Source organism: Neomonachus schauinslandi, chromosome 9, assembly GCF_002201575.2.
Source record: "Neomonachus schauinslandi chromosome 9, ASM220157v2, whole genome shotgun sequence".
NCBI classification, from domain to species: Eukaryota; Metazoa; Chordata; class Mammalia; order Carnivora; family Phocidae; genus Neomonachus; species Neomonachus schauinslandi.
In genome coordinates this window covers 47625246-47641071 of record NC_058411.1, presented here as the reverse complement: position 1 = coordinate 47641071, position 15826 = coordinate 47625246, and the positions used below count along the sequence as shown (strand labels likewise).

At 38.7% G+C, this 15826-nt stretch overlaps 1 protein-coding gene across 1 annotated transcript in view; it reads right to left on the bottom strand.

Annotated features, from left to right (window-relative positions):
* Positions 1-15826, bottom strand: part of L2HGDH (L-2-hydroxyglutarate dehydrogenase) — a 43667-nt gene that overhangs the window by 21686 nt on the left and 6155 nt on the right. Inside the window, exons 4-5 of the mRNA XM_021701414.1 lie at positions 10110-10241; positions 1966-2128 (exon numbers count right to left, since the gene is read on the bottom strand). Coding sequence (XP_021557089.1) covers positions 1966-2128; positions 10110-10241 — 295 coding nt within the window. The remainder of the gene's footprint in view (positions 1-1965; positions 2129-10109; positions 10242-15826) is intronic.

The following is a 15826-nucleotide window of genomic DNA, read 5'->3' as shown; positions in this document are numbered from 1 at the left end:
TAAACTTGTTTTAATTCATTTAGTCTATGCTTATAGGCCACGCCCCACCTCAGATCCAACATAGGCAGTCCCAGCTTTTCTCTGAACTATAGCCCTAGAAACCAAGTTGTAAAATAGATAGATCATCATTAATCAATTAGCAATAATCACACCTCAGATAAACCTCATTGGCTACAATACTGCCACTGTGCAACGCTGATCATCATTAATTAGTATGTATTTTCGCAAAGCGCTAATGAGTGCTTTTCGTCTAAGTGCTGTAGGCTGAGTCTTTGCAGATCCTAGGCTGCATAGAGAAGCAAGAGTTATCACCATACAAAAAGTTCCAATAATAAACTATTTATAAAATTAGTTCCCAATCAGGCACATGGGATCTCAAAGTCTTAAAAAGCATATGTACATCAGGTAAAGAATATGATCTGCTTGGATCATAAATTTGATTTTATGCTACCTACCTATACCAATCTTAATTACTTAACAATTTTGCTCATCATATTAGTATTTAGAAGGACACTGGGAGAATGATTCAAATGGCCCAAATCTCCTTAAAAACCAGTGAAGGGGGGCACGTGGGTGGCTCAGTCGTTAAGCATCTGCCTTCGGCTCAGGTCATGATCCCAGGGTCCTGGGATCGAGCCCCGCATCAGGCTCCCTGCTCGGTGGGAAGCCTGCTTCTCCCTCTCCCACTCCCCCTGCTTGTGTTCCCTCTCTTGCTGTGTCTCTCTCTGTCAAATAAATAAATAAAATCTTAAAATAAATTAAAAAAATAAAAACCATTTAAGGAAGAAATGAACACTATACTTTTTCTCCTTCAAATTTCCCAATAGCAAAAATGCCAAAAAAATTCAAGGTTACAAACCAATTCATTTGGTTTAAAAAAAAAAAATTATCCACAAAACGAAGCAAAACAAAACAAACTCTAAGTAGTCTACAATGGTGGGGTGCAGGGAGAGTTCAAAATGGCTGAGTCATACCCTGTCTCCTGACAGTCTGATTCATTAAGACTGGGTGATGCTAAAATCTGCATTTTTTTTAAAGATTTTATTTTTAAGTAATCTCTACACCCCACATGGGGCTCAAACCCACAACCCCGAGATCAAGAGTCGCATGCTCTTCTAAGCCAGCCAGGCGCCCTGAAATCTGCATTTTTAATAAGCATCCTCAAGGGATTCTGACTATATATCTACAAAATAAGTAAGTGTCTGGAGGCTAGTGTTTTTTTTTTTTTTTTTTTTATAAGGAAAAATTTTTTTTAATCTTTTTTTGTTTGTTTTTAATTTTTTTAAAGATTTTATTTATTTATTTGAGAGAGAGAATGAGATAGAGAGAGAGCATGAGAGGGGGAGGGTCAGAGGGAGAAGCAGACTCCCTGCCGAGCAGGGAGGCCAATGCGGGACTTGATCCCGGGACTCCAGGATCATGACCTGAGCCGAAGGCAGTCGCTTAACCAACTGAGCCACCCAGGCGCCCTGGAGGCTAGTGTTTCATTAACAGTCTTGACAGGTCAGGTTTTAGCACCAGTCAGTCATGTCCAATCAGTGCCAAGTTCTATCAGCTCAAGACTCACCAGAAGCCCCAGTTCTCCCACATCCAATCTCACATTCATCCCTTTTGCACCTGCATCCAGCTCTGCGCCCTACTTTAGCCTAGCTCCTGGTGGCCCTCCTGCCAGTACCACCCAACCCAAAAATAGTTGGTTTAGAAGTCAATACAGTGGGCTGCCTAGGTGGCTCAGTCAGCTGAGTGTCTGCTTTGGGCTCAGATTAGATCCCAGGGCCCTGGGATCGAGCCCCGCATTGGGTTCCTTGCTCCACGGGGAGCCTGCTTCTCCCTCTCCCTCTGCCTCCAGCACCCTCTGCTTGTGCTCTCTCTCTCTCTCTGTCAAATAAATAAATAAAATCTAAAACAAAAAACAAAAAAAGAAGTCAATACAAGTATTCAAAAGAAAAGACAAGGATGGCTTACCATCTTTACTTCCTGACGGACTTTCTTTAGCCATTTCAAGATCTTTTACTTCAAAATTGGTCAAGACAAAGCCACCTGCTTCTTGGAAATCCTGGGCAAATGACAAAGCCACCTGCCGATAGTCCACAATGCCGGTGTATGGGCAATCAATAGCCATTAGACCCTGGGATAGGATTATGAAACAGTCAAGATCATACAACTAAAAATAATCGAGGATAGGTTGTTCAATAAATTTTATTTGGGGCTGAATTTTTTTACTGTTAATTTTGATGGATTTCATACATTATCATTTCTTGGCAAAAATTCAATGCCTAAATCTGATGTTGAATAATATGTCTAACAAATAAAAGAAATAATACTAGCTAAATAAGAAAATCTCTTGTACTCAGGAAATAATTCTCCTCTGTAGGGGAGTTAATTTTGCTGGGTTCTTCTGGCTGCTACAATGAGTTTTTCAGTTTTATTCATCCCTCACCATACCTGATTCTGATTCAAATCTGATTCTGAGTCAAATTCTGTTATCACCAAATGATTGTTTTTATTTTTTTTTAAGATTTTATTTATTTATTTGACAGAAAGAGACACAGCGAGAGAAGGAACAGAAGCAGGGGGAGTGGGAGAAGCAGGCTTCCCACTGAGCAGGGAGCCCAATGCGGGGCTCGATCCCAGGACCCTGGGATCATGACCTGAGCCGAAGGCAGACACTTAATGACTGAACCACCCACGTGCCCCAAATGATTGTTTTAAATAAACTCCACTGAGATTTTCCCAGTAGTGTATCATATGTCATGCACACTCAGTGAGGACTCAGAGTTGTTCTAGCTATTTACAATGTTTGCAGAGTATTGATTTGATTTGCTTCAGGACTACAAATATTGAATGGAGATTTTATGTGGTTAACTCCAACTTTCCTTTCAGGTAACACAGAAATTAATAGCCTGAGTTTTTTGTTGTTGTGTTGCTGTTGTTGTTTTGTGGATTTTTTTGTTTTTGTTTTGCCACTCAAGACATGCTCAAACTCCACAGATGAATGATCTATAATCATACTTATTTAATTTTTTGGAATAAATGTTGAATGTGCGTTGGCTTTTCTAATTCTTAAGAATAGAATATCACACGCCAAGTATTGCCTAGATTTTGGTGAATCCTTGGAAACAGCATCATTTTCTGTTCCCTTACTATGTATATGAGTATATCAGTTCTCCTAATCAGTTTTCCCTAAGAGGGTGGTAGCCTGAGTCCCCAGGACAACTAATGCCCAGAAGCTGTGTGTAACTGGTAAATGCTGCCATCCTCTCGTCTGACCAGCATGGAACTGGTATTGTTGCAGTTTTACAATAATATCTGATAGTATTATTTTAAATATCTCATTCTTGTAGTCAGCCCCACCCCTACTCCAATACATTTACCTGCTTAACTTCTAAAAGCTTTTGACTTTGCCACCCATCCCAGATCACTAATTCCAAATGGCCAGATCACACTAGGGGTAAAGGCTCACAAAACACGCAATAGTCTCTTGTCACAAATTGAAAGCAACATTTGATAAACTTGATTCTTGCTTCCAGAATATGAGATCATTTGCCAAACACAGAAATCATTCCTTCTGTCTTGATGTAGTAGATACACATTTAAGATTTTTACATTCGATCTTGTATTGCCTGACCACCTCCAAATTCACAAGTCAATGGTCATAATTCAACTTCAAACTATAAATAGTATTTGGGGTACAATAACCTTGGAAACTAACAGGATAATACCAAGAGCTTAGTCACAAAAACTTCTCACCTCACATAAAACTACATGGCAAATAAAAGAGGGATAAAAACAGGCTATAAAAGTGCTTCATGGGTGCCTGGGTGGCTCAGTTGGTTAAGCGACTGCTTTCAGCTCAGGTCAAGATCCTGGAGTCCCAGGATCAAGTCCCGTATCAGGCTTCCTGCTCAGCAGGGAGTCTGCTTCTCCCTCTGACCCGTCCCCCTCTCACGTGCTCTCTCTGTCTCATTCTCTCTCTCTCAAATAAATAAATAAAATCTTTAAAAAAAAAAAAGTGCTTCGTATCAATAGTTTTTTGGAATCCCAGGATCTTCCTTATTCATCTTATTTTTCCTATTACCCAGCACAATGCCTGACACACAGAAGGCACTCAAACTTCTCCTGAATGAATGAACTTCTGAGGGCTGTCTTTAAACACACTAGATCTCTCTCCGCTCTAGGCCTTCCCTTAAAGGTCTCCCTTCTTTCTTTCTCCTTCTAGTCTTGGTTTTGTTCCTCCTCATGAGATGCTGGTGTGCCCCACTATACATATAGGTTGGGGGAAGGTGGAGTGAGTCACTGTGGCTAAGCAATTCAACGCCCAGGGCCCAGGATGGGGCTGGTAGACAGGCGGGCTGTTAGCCAGGAGGCTGGGCATGCACTGAACAGGTGAGCAGGTCAGAGCTTGAAATCTGAGGCTACTGCAGGTCAGGTGGCTGGAAAAGAACTAGGCAAGCAGGACACAAGAGGCTGGGAGTTGGAAGTCAGTCAGGAGGAGAGAGGAACAGATGAACGTGTGGTTGACCAACAGTGTTAAAGAAAAGGCAAAAAGTTCAGGAAAGGTAAAGTCAGAGTGCACAGTCAGGATCTGCCCAGAGAGAGAACTGTCGAGAGCTATCCTCCAAAGACAAAGTTTATGAAAATTTCCAAGATGCTTCCCTTGGGGCTATTTAATCTGCTCCTTAAAGACATCTGGTCCAAAAAGCCCTTTAGAGCTGCCCTGATAAACTTTTTCTTTCTGGAGAGGCTTGAGAAAACAGAAACGAACCCATACTATAGAAATTTTGCCCCTACTCCTGATAATAGCAGTAGGGTTGAAAGACCAGGAAGGGTTCACTCAGAGACCTTTATGAAATAACCAGACATTTTCCACTACACATTGCTACCACTAAATACATCTAGGCATAGATAATTATAATGTGGCATTACATAAAGTGTCAGATAATGCTAATGTGGCATTATATAAAGTAGGTCAGCTCTGCAAAGGCCTCAGAGAAAAGCAGATTGTATTTCCTTTATAAATTACACTCCTTACTCATCTTTCAAGTGAAGGTTCACCTCAAGAAGGCTTTCCTAAACACCGAGACTAAGCTAAAAGCTTTCCCTTACATTGATACAATGTATCAGCTCTATCAAAGATAGATACAAGACAGTTTATCAACTCTATCAAAATACTTTTCACTGTATTAGAGTTACATCTTCTGCACTATACCTTTCTTTAGGCTGATCACCATATCTTACTCATCTTCATATCTGTAGTACCTAACACAGTGTTTGGCACATAGTAAAGAAGAAAATGTTGGCTGAACTGAACAGAAAAAATACCAGTTCTGAATCAGATCTGGGGGCAGGGACTCTTAGGAGCTGTGTGACCTTGGGAAAGTAACTGAATCGCTTTCCTCATTTATAAGACACAAAAAATACAGGTAGACATATAATTTGACTATCTGTGTACACATAGCTCATCTACTCACTCTGAGACCTGAGAAGATCACATGGTGAGGTACACAGAACACTATCCAGACTCAACCTTATGCTGTGTGAAAAGCTGCTTTGTTTGTTTTTAACAGTCAAGCATGATAGAAAGCATGGGCTCCTCTTCCCATTTCTTCCTCTCTCTAAATCCCCTCACAAAGTTCCACCACAGACCATGATTGTTGTTCCAGCTGGCTCTGGCCTCTAATTCAAGGCTCCCCTCTTTCCCATGTCCGGTTCAATTCCATCCGATGTACCAGAAACTTGATTAACTCTCCTAAATTGGCACATTTTACATGCCATTCTTCTGCTCAAATCCTTCAGTGGCTCCCTACTATTTAGACCAGGGGTTGGCAATCTTTTCCGTAAAGAGCCAGCCACTAAATATTTTTCTTTACATGGGACCTATGATCTCTGCTGCAACTACTCAGTTTGGCTGTTTGGTACAAAAGCAGCCATAGACAATATAAAAAATACATGTATTCCTACAAATATTTTTGGACACTGAAATTTCAATTTAATTTTCATGTGTCACAAAATATGATTCTTTTAATTTTCTTCAACCAAAGCAGCCATAGACAATACAAAAAATACATGTATTCCTACAAATATATTTGGACACTGAAATTTCAATTTCATATAATTTTCATGTGTCACAAAATATGATTCTTTTAATTTTCTTCAACCATTTAAAAATATAAAAACTATTCTTAGTTCACAGGCCATAAAAAACAGGTGGCAGGCTGGATTTGGCCCAGAGACCATACTGCCAACCCTGGCTTTGACCATGTAGCATTTGGCCAAAGCCTGAAAGAAACAGACAGCCAAAATAAGATATTCAATGAATGTGCCTTGTTTTAAAGAAAAAAATCAGTCATTCATTCACCATCTCAGAGAGACAAGAAATACCTGGAGAAAGGAATAGGGAATAGAAGGTCTAGGTATCCCACAAGCAAAACACTTTGATTATTTTGAGACCCAAAGAAAGGAAAGGTGGGATATGCTGGAGCTGAAGATGCTATGACCTCTGGAGGAAGAACTCATTCAACATTATTTGGAATCTTAGGTATTATCAGCCTCTTAGTAACTTTATATTAATTAGGAAAACCTAGGGGCGCCTGGGTGGCTCAGTCGGTTAAGTGTCTGCCTTCAGCTCAGGTTATAATCCCAGGGTCCTGGGATCAAGCCCCCACATCAGGCTCCCTGCTCAGCGGGAGCCTGCTTCTCCCTCTCCTCCCCACTTATGCTCTCTCTAGCTATCTCTGTCACTATCTGTCTCTGTCTCTCAAATAAATAAAATCTTAAAAAAAAAAAAAAGAAAACATATTTTGGGGTGCCTGGGTGGTTCAGTCGGTTAAGCATCTGACTTTGGTTCCAGTCATGATCTCGGGTTCCTTGGATCAATCCCCGAATCGATCCCCATGTCGAGCCCTGCATCAGGCTCTATGCTTAGCAGGAAGTCTGCCTCTCACCCTCTCCCTCACCCTCTGCCCCTCCGCCCGCCTGTGCTCTTAAATAAATAAAAATCTTAAAAAAAGAGAGAAAAAGAAAAAGAAAATCATATATTTTGACCCAACTTTACTGTATAACTAAAGATAACTTCAGGGGGGAAAAATCTATTTCTACTTTGTCTTTTTGGCAGAAAGGATTTGAAGCAGCTTCTAAAAACAAACAAGGAACACAACACAATATATACCAGCACTAAACATTGAGCCAGCTAAGTATATTAATTGGAAAAGAAAAAATAAAAGTTATTATTTGCAGACAACACAACTACATAGAAAATCCCCCCAAAATTATAGACCAACTATTAGAATCAATATGTGAATTTAACATCCAAGATGGATGAAAGGTTAAAAATCAATTATATTTCCATATATTTGCAACATACAAGGAGAAAATGAACTTTAAGTAACAATACTATTTATGAGAGTATCAAAAACCGTCAAATACCTAGAAATCAATCTAAGAGATATGAAAGACCTCTACACTAAAAATTCTAACACATTTTTGCAATGAATTAAAGAAGATACAGATAAATGGATGGATCTACTGTGTTCATGGATTGGAAGACGCAATATTGTGAAGATACAAATTGTCTCTAATGGACCTATAAATTTAATGCAAACTCAATCAAAATCACAAAAGGTCACCTTGTGGAGTTTAGCAAAATAATTCTAAAATATATACAGAAGGGGCGCCTGGGTGGCTCAGTTGGTTAAGCGACTGCCTTCGGCTCAGGTCATGATCCTGGAGTCCCTGGATCGAGTCCCGCATCGGGCTCCCTGCTCGGCGGGGAGTCTGCTTCTCCCTCTGACCCTCCCCCCTCTCATGTGCTCTCTCTCTCATTCTCTCTGTCAAATAAATAAATAAAATCTTAAAAAAAAAAAAAATTATTTAAAATATATACAGAAATACAAAGATCCCTAAGAACAGCCAAGATAATGTTGAAGAAGAACAAAGTTAAAGGAATTTCCCGACCAGATACTTAAACCTACTAAAAAGCTATGATAATTAAGACATTATGGTAGTGGTAAAAGAAGAGACAATGGAACAGAATAGAGTCCAGACATAGAATCCATACATACAGTCACCTGGTATCACAAAGGTAACAGTGCAGTGCAGTGGGGAAATAATGGTCTTTTTGATAAATGGTGCTGAGTCAATTGGGCATCCAGATTGGAAAAAAAATATGTAACTTTACCTCTACCTTCATACAGTTATACGGCAATGAAACTACAACTATATGCAACATATGGATGAATTTCATAAATAATACCGAATAAAATAAGTTCAGACACAAAATGAGCACCTACTATATGATTCCACTTAAATACAATTCAAAAACGTATGATGTAAGAAGTCAGGATAGTGATTACCCTTAAGGGAAAGGTAGTGATAGGAAGGGGCTTGAGGAGAAATATTGGGAGGCTGGTAACATTCTGCTGTTGATCCAGGTATTGGTCACACTTTATGAAAATTCATCAAGCTATACATTTATGATTCTTGTTATATGTTATATTCAATTTAAAAAAGTCCAAAAAATCAAGGCAGATAGAAGATGAGAGTGGAAAGATACAATGAAATGAAGAGGGAAATTAATACATAAAAATAAAAATATATGCTTAAGACCCTAGATATCTGGTAGGAATGGGGCACAAGTGTGTCTCTGAGCTTCCTTGCAGCCACGGTAAACACAACAACACAACAATTAAATGATTCTGTGTTCATAAGATAAAAACAAGTCAACTGTGCTCAGAAAGAACATAATTATTCTGAGAACTGAGGTCTGAGAAAAATTTCTCCTGAAGGTTCTCAAAGACAGATGTTGTGTAGCACAGTGAACAACCTATCTTTTCAACCTCATCCTAACCTCATCCTCATCCAGTGTCAAAATGACCTTCTCCATAGGCTGATGCCATAAAACCAAAGAATAATTCAAAGGGAGTAATTTGGGGTCAAAAAGTAGGATGGGGAGAGAAAAACACTGCAATGCAGGTGTGCCACTTGGGTGGTATAGATGTATAGGAATAAATGGTCTACATATCCTCCAGAATATCATTCATAAATAGTATTTTTATTTCCATTAAACCAAGCTTTTGATAAGCATTGCCTGGCAGTGAGTTCAAAGTCACATTCTCTAGGATAGGTACCTGGAGTCCAGCTATTGCATATTGTCAATAAAATGGGGGGGGGGGCACCTGGGTGGCTCAGTCAGTTAAGTGTCCAACTCTTGGTTTCAGCTCAGGTCATGATCTCAGGGTCGTGAGATGAGCCCCACATCGGGCTCCACACTGGGCGTGGAACCTGCTTAAGATTCTCTCTCTCCCTCCCCCTTCTCCCCTACCTCTCTAAAAAAAAAAGAAAGAAAGAAAGAAAGAAGTTTAGACAGTCATTAAGCCATTATATTGTGGTGACTCTACATGATATTTTGCTTATATTGAATTTCTGAAACTGGTATGTTAGCACATACCTCTGCCTCTTCCCCCCAAAAATAATGGTGGTGAGGAACAGGAGATATAGCCATTCATTGGACTAGTTAGTGGAACTGGGGGTAGGACTGATAGCCTCTGAAAGACTATCAAAGAAAGTCAATATGCAGAGTAACTATTAAATTATTATTCATGTCTCTTTCATAAATAAAAGATCTGTTCTCCCCATAGCATGTTCTAAGCAAGATATTCTACAACCTACCCTTTACACTCATGGATAACATAGCCACCCTCCTCAAAAATTTTCAGTGGGTCCTCATGCCTACTAACTTCAAAGTTATTAGCAGGGATATTAAGTCCTTTCCACAAGCCTAATCCTGCCTTTCCAGTCTCATCTGTTATCTCTCCCTACACACCCTGGGAATCAACCACACCTCACCACTCAATGTTTTCCCAACGTGCCATATGGTCTCAGACCTCCTCTTGTCTTTGCTTATGTTCTTCAGATTTGGTATTTTCTCACAGGGAAAGAAGAAATCAGGTGTTCAGAGTTTGTGGCAATGCCCTCTTGTGGCTGTCACCTCACTGTCCCAGAAGAATGATTCTTGCTTTCTGTAAGTTCACCCTCACCCTCCATGTCACAGGGCTGAGCCCTAAATGAAAATGTCCTTGTGAGCATGTATGTGGGGTTAGTGAATCATTTACCCTACAATATGGCTCCTTCTTCTTTATATCCTCCTGTTGGATTAGCCTCAGGCCCTGGACACCGTTCTGCAGGCCTCTCTCATATAGGGCTTGAAGTCTGGGAATTTCTTCTTGTTCAACAGCTACTATAAGCTTAAAACAAAAACAAAAACAAGATAAAGAATATGGAGAGTTAAACATATGATCAGCTATAAAAGATAAAGTCAATAAAAAATAACAAATTATCACATGATTCAAATTTGTTTGATTTTTGTCTACTTCTCCCTTTCTTCATGACCTCAATTTCCTCCTCCATTGAAAAAAGTTGTCTTGGGCGCCTGGGTGGCTCAGTTGGTTAAGCGACTGCCTTCGGCTCGGGTCATTATCCCAGGGTCCTGGGATCGAGTCCCACATCGGGCTCCCGGCTCAGCGGGGAGCCTGCTTCTCCCTCTGACCCTATCCCCTCTCATGCTGTTTCTCTCTCTCTCAAATAAATAAATTAAAAAAAAAAAAAAGAAAAAGAAAAAAGTTGTCTTAAGAAAACTGCATTAAAACAAATTTTCCCCCAAAGTAAGATGTAGCCTCAATTTCCACTTCTGCCATCATAGTTGCTCCATGAATCTTGGCCACAGCAACTGTTATCATTACTCCCTCAATTCCAAAGGGGAGAGTAGCACAGGTGGCACAGTCTTTACAATTAAAAGAATAAAAAACAAAAAACAAACAAAAAAACAGAACAGCCTTTTTATTTCTATAAGAGTATATAAAAAAACAATATATCAAAAAGACAGTGGTATTCAGTACAATGGGATATCACTAACAGAAAACTATCCATTTTATTTCCTGGAATAAAGTATATTATAAACTATCTACTAATGCATTTTATTGCACAGGGGGAAAAAACAGTAAATTAATCAACTTTACTCAGTATTCTTTTTCTATTTATTTCTGGGCAAACTATCTGTCTGAGGTAGTTTCTTAACAGCTACTGACAAAGAAAAGCACAGATGCATATTCACAGGCACATTAGAATTCACAAATTGCTATTTCATAGCAAGAAGTCACCAGAATTTCATGAGATAATACTTTTAATCAAGGTGTAAAGGTTATTTAAATCTGCAAATAATTAACCTTAAAAATAGAAGTGGAATCAAGGAACACTATCTAGAAAGTGAAAAGACAACCCAAGGAATGGGTGAAAATATTCACAAATCATATAGCTGATAATATCTAATATCCAGAATATATAAAAGAACCCTTATAATTCAATATAAAAAGTGTAAATACAATTTTATATCCTGCTTTTTTCACTTAACACTATGTTGGGACCGTTATTCCACATTATTTTAAAAAGTCTTCATAGCATCTTTAATGGCAACAAGAAACTTTTATTCTTAAAAACTACATGGAGAAGACTTACAAGGAAATATTATGAATAACTGTATAGTAACAAATTAGATAATCTATATGAAATGGAAAAGCTCAGAGAAAAACACAAACTTCTGAAACTGACTCAAGAAGAAAAAGAAAATCTGAATAGGCCTATAACAAGTAAAGAGATTGGATGAGTAACTTTAAAACTTCCCACAAAGAAAAGCTCAGGCTCAAGAGCTTTCTTTACACATGAATGCTGCCATATGTTTAAAGAAAAATTAGCTACAATTCTGCATAAACTCTTTCAAAGAACAGAAGAAGAGGGAATACTTCTTACCTAAATCTATAAGGCCAGTATTAGCCTGATGATATCCAAACCAAACACAGATACAAAAGAAAACTGCAGACCAATATCCCATGTGAATATTGATGCAAAAATCCTGAACACAATACTAGTAAACTAAGTACAGGAACATATAAAAAAGATGCGACCAAGTGGGATTTACTGTAGGAATTCAAGATCAATTTAACATCCAAAGGTCAATTATTATAATATACCATATTAATAGAATATAAAAACATGATTGCCTCAGTAGAAGCAGAAAAGGCATTTGAGAAAACCCAATACCCTTTTGTGATAAAAAAAACATGTAACAAACTTGGGAGCGCCTGGATGGCTCAGTTGGTAGAACATGTGACTCTTGATCATGGGGTTGTGGGTTCAAGCCCCATGCTGGGTGTAGGGATTACTTAAAAATAAAAATCTTGGATGGGGTGGCTGGGTGATAGACACTGGGGAGGGTATGTGCTATGGTGAGCACTGTGAATTGTGTAAGACTGATGAATAACAAACCTGTACCTCTGAAACAAATCATACATTATATGTTAAAAAAAAAAAGAAGATAGTAGGAAGGGAGAAACGAAGGGGGGGAAATCAGAGGGGGAGACGTACCATGTGAGACTATGGACTCTGAGAAACAAACTGAGGGTTCTAGAGGGGAGGGGGGTGGGGAGATGGGTTAGCCTGGTGATGGGTATTAAAGAGGGCACGTACTGCATGGAGCACTGGGTGTTATACGTAAACAATGAATCACAGAACACTACATCAAAAAATTAATTAATTTTAAAAAACAAAAAAATAAAAATCTTGGAATAAAAAAAACTTTAACAAACTAGCAATAGAAAGGAACTTCCTCAATCTGACAAAGGGCATCTATAAAAAACCTACAGCTAGCATCATACTTAATAGTGAAAAATTGAATGCTTTCTCCCTAAGATAAGCAACAATACAAGGATGTCCATTTTCACTACTTCTATTCAACACTGTATTTGTGGGGCGCCTGGGTGGCTCAGTCGTTAAGCGTCTGCCTTTGGCTCAGGTCATGATCCCAGGGTCCTGGGATCGAGCCCCATGTCGAGCCCTGCATCAGGCTCCTGCTCAGCAGGAAGCCTGCTTCTCCCTCTCCCAATCCCCCTGCTTGTGTTTCCTCTCTCACTGTCTGTCAAATAAATAAATAAAATCTTTAAAAAAAACAAAAACAAAAACACTGTATTTGTGATTCTACCTGGGGAAATTACGCAAGAAAAAAATATATAAAAGGCATCCAAGGAGCGCCTGGGTGGCTCAGTCGTTAAGCATCTGCCTTCGGCTCAGGTCATGATCTCAGGATCCTGGGTTTGAGCCCCAAATCGGGCTCCCTGCTCAACAGGAAGCCTGCTTCTCCCTCTCCCACTCCCCTAGCTTGTGTTCCCTCTCTCGCTGTGTCTCTCTCTGTCAAATAAATAAATAAAATCTTTAAAAGACATCCAAATTGAAAAAGAAGTACAACTATTTACTTGCAGATGACATGATCCCGCATATAGAAAATCCTAAGGAATCCACACACACACACATAAAATAGTATAATGAATTTAGCAAGGGTGCAAGAGAAAAGAATATATAAAAAATCAATCATATTCTATATATTAGCAATGAATAATCCAAAATGAAATTAAGAAAAAATTCCCCTCACAAAAGCATCAAAAAGAATAAAATACCAAGGAATAAGTTTAACAAAAAATTGCAAGACCTGTACACTGAAAAATATAAAACACTGTCGAAAGAAATGAAAGAAGATCTAAAAAAATGGGAAGACATTCCCATGTTCATGGTTTGCAAGATTTAATATTTTTAAGATGGCAATAGTCCCCAAATTGATCTATAGATTCAACATAATCTCTATCAAACTTCCACCTGTTTTTTTGTTGTTTTTTTTTTTTGAGAAACTGACTAACCAATCCTAAAATTCATATGGAAATGCAAGGGACTCAGAAGAGCCAAAATAATCCTGAAAAAAGGACAAAGTTGGAGGACTCACACTTCCTGATTTCAAAATACAATAAACAGCCATAGTAATCAAGATACTATGGTATTGGCATGAGGATAGACATACATCAATGGAATGGAATCAAGAATCCTAAACATACCCTCTTACATTTATGCTCAAATAACTTTTTTAAAAAGATTTATTTATTTATTTGAGAGAGAGAGAGCATGCAGGGAGGAGCAGAGGGAAAGGGAGACTCAACTAGACTCCTCACTGAGCATGGAGCCTGAGATCTCAACCTGAGATCACCTCCTGAACTGAAACCAAGAGTCGGACACCTAACCAACTGCACCACCCAGACACCCTCAACTAATTTTTGATAAAGGTGCCAAAACAATATAGAAAGAACAGTTTTTTCAATAAATGGTGTTGAGACAACTGCATAGCCACATGCAAAAGAATGAAGTTGAGCCCCTTCCTCACACTATATACCAAAATCAATTTAAAACTGATCATATACTGGAAGTATAGGTGCAGGGGGTGGGGTTGGGGGGCTCTGCTTCCGGTGGCAGGGTCTAGGGAAAAAACAGTAGACCAGTAGACTAGTGAAGGTAGAAAGCCCCTGAAACAGCCAAAGAAGCAGGCCAAGGAAATGAACTAGGAAGATAAGGCATTTAAGCAGAAATAGAGAAGACACTCAAGGGGCTAAAAGTGAAAGCTATAGGAAAGGATCTTCTGGCCATGGTTGGAATTAAGAAATCTGGCAAAAAATAAGCTGCTCCTTGTGCCTGAGGCAATGGTGATCCTTAATTCTGAAATTCCTGTTTACATATCTAGATTACCTGTCATATCTGTTGCCACCTACAGCTAGAATAAAGTGTCCTCTTGGACCCTGTTGTACATTTAGGAATACATTTATGTAAAAAAAAAAAAAAAAGTATTGTACAGTGGCTCATCTTCTCCTTAGTTCTTCTCACTCAGCCATTTCTACCTTAGCTTCTGAGTCAGAGCAAACCCAGCCTAGAATCCTGCCAAAGTCTACTAATCAATCTTTGATCTACCCCAATTCTGTACCACCTGGAATTAAAGCAACTCACTGGGGGGAGGGGGGTGGCTGTAATCATAGATCTAAATGTCAGAGCTAAGGTTATAATAAAACTCTTAGAAGAAAAAAATGTATGAGTAATTTTTCAGGTTAGGCAATGATTTCTGAGATACGACACTAAAACTATAAGCAACAAAAGAAAAAAAGATAACTGGACTTCATCAAAATTAAAAGCTTCTGTGCTTCAAAATATATCACCAAGAAAGTAAAAAAGAAAATTTATAGGAGAAAATATTTAGCATTATTTAAATATTAGTATTACTATTATTACTATTTTATTTTACACATAAAAATATTTTAATATTTTAGTAGTGTTTTAGTAAATATCATATAGCTGATAAGGGGCTATACCCAGAATATATAAAGAACACATACAACTCAAGAATAGAGACAAGTAATCCAATTTTTTTTTTTAAAGATTTTATTTATTTATTTGAGAGAGAGAGAATGAGAGAGAGAGCACATGAGAGGGGGGAGGGTCAGAGGGAGAAGCAGACTCCCTGCTGAGCAGGGAGCCCGATGTGGGACTCGATCCAGGGACTCCAGGATCATGACCTGAGCCGAAGGCAGTCGCTTAACCAACTGAGCCACCCAGGCGCCCGACAAGTAATCCAATTTTTAAATGGGCAAAAGAATTGAATAGACATTTTTCCAAAGACAAATGAGTAGTCAATAAGCTATGAAAAGATGCTCAACACCATTAATTACTAGGGAAATGCAAATCAAAACCACATTGACCTACCACTTCACATCCACTAGGATGGCTAAAATAAGAGACAGACAATAACAGTGTTGACAAGGATGTAGAGATACTGGAATCCTCATTAGTTGCTGATATCAATTTAAAATAGTGCAGAACTTTGAAAAACAGTTTGGCAGTTCCTCAAAATGTTAAAACTGGAGTTAACAAATGACCCAGGAATTTCACTCCTAGGTATCTATCTGAGAGAAAT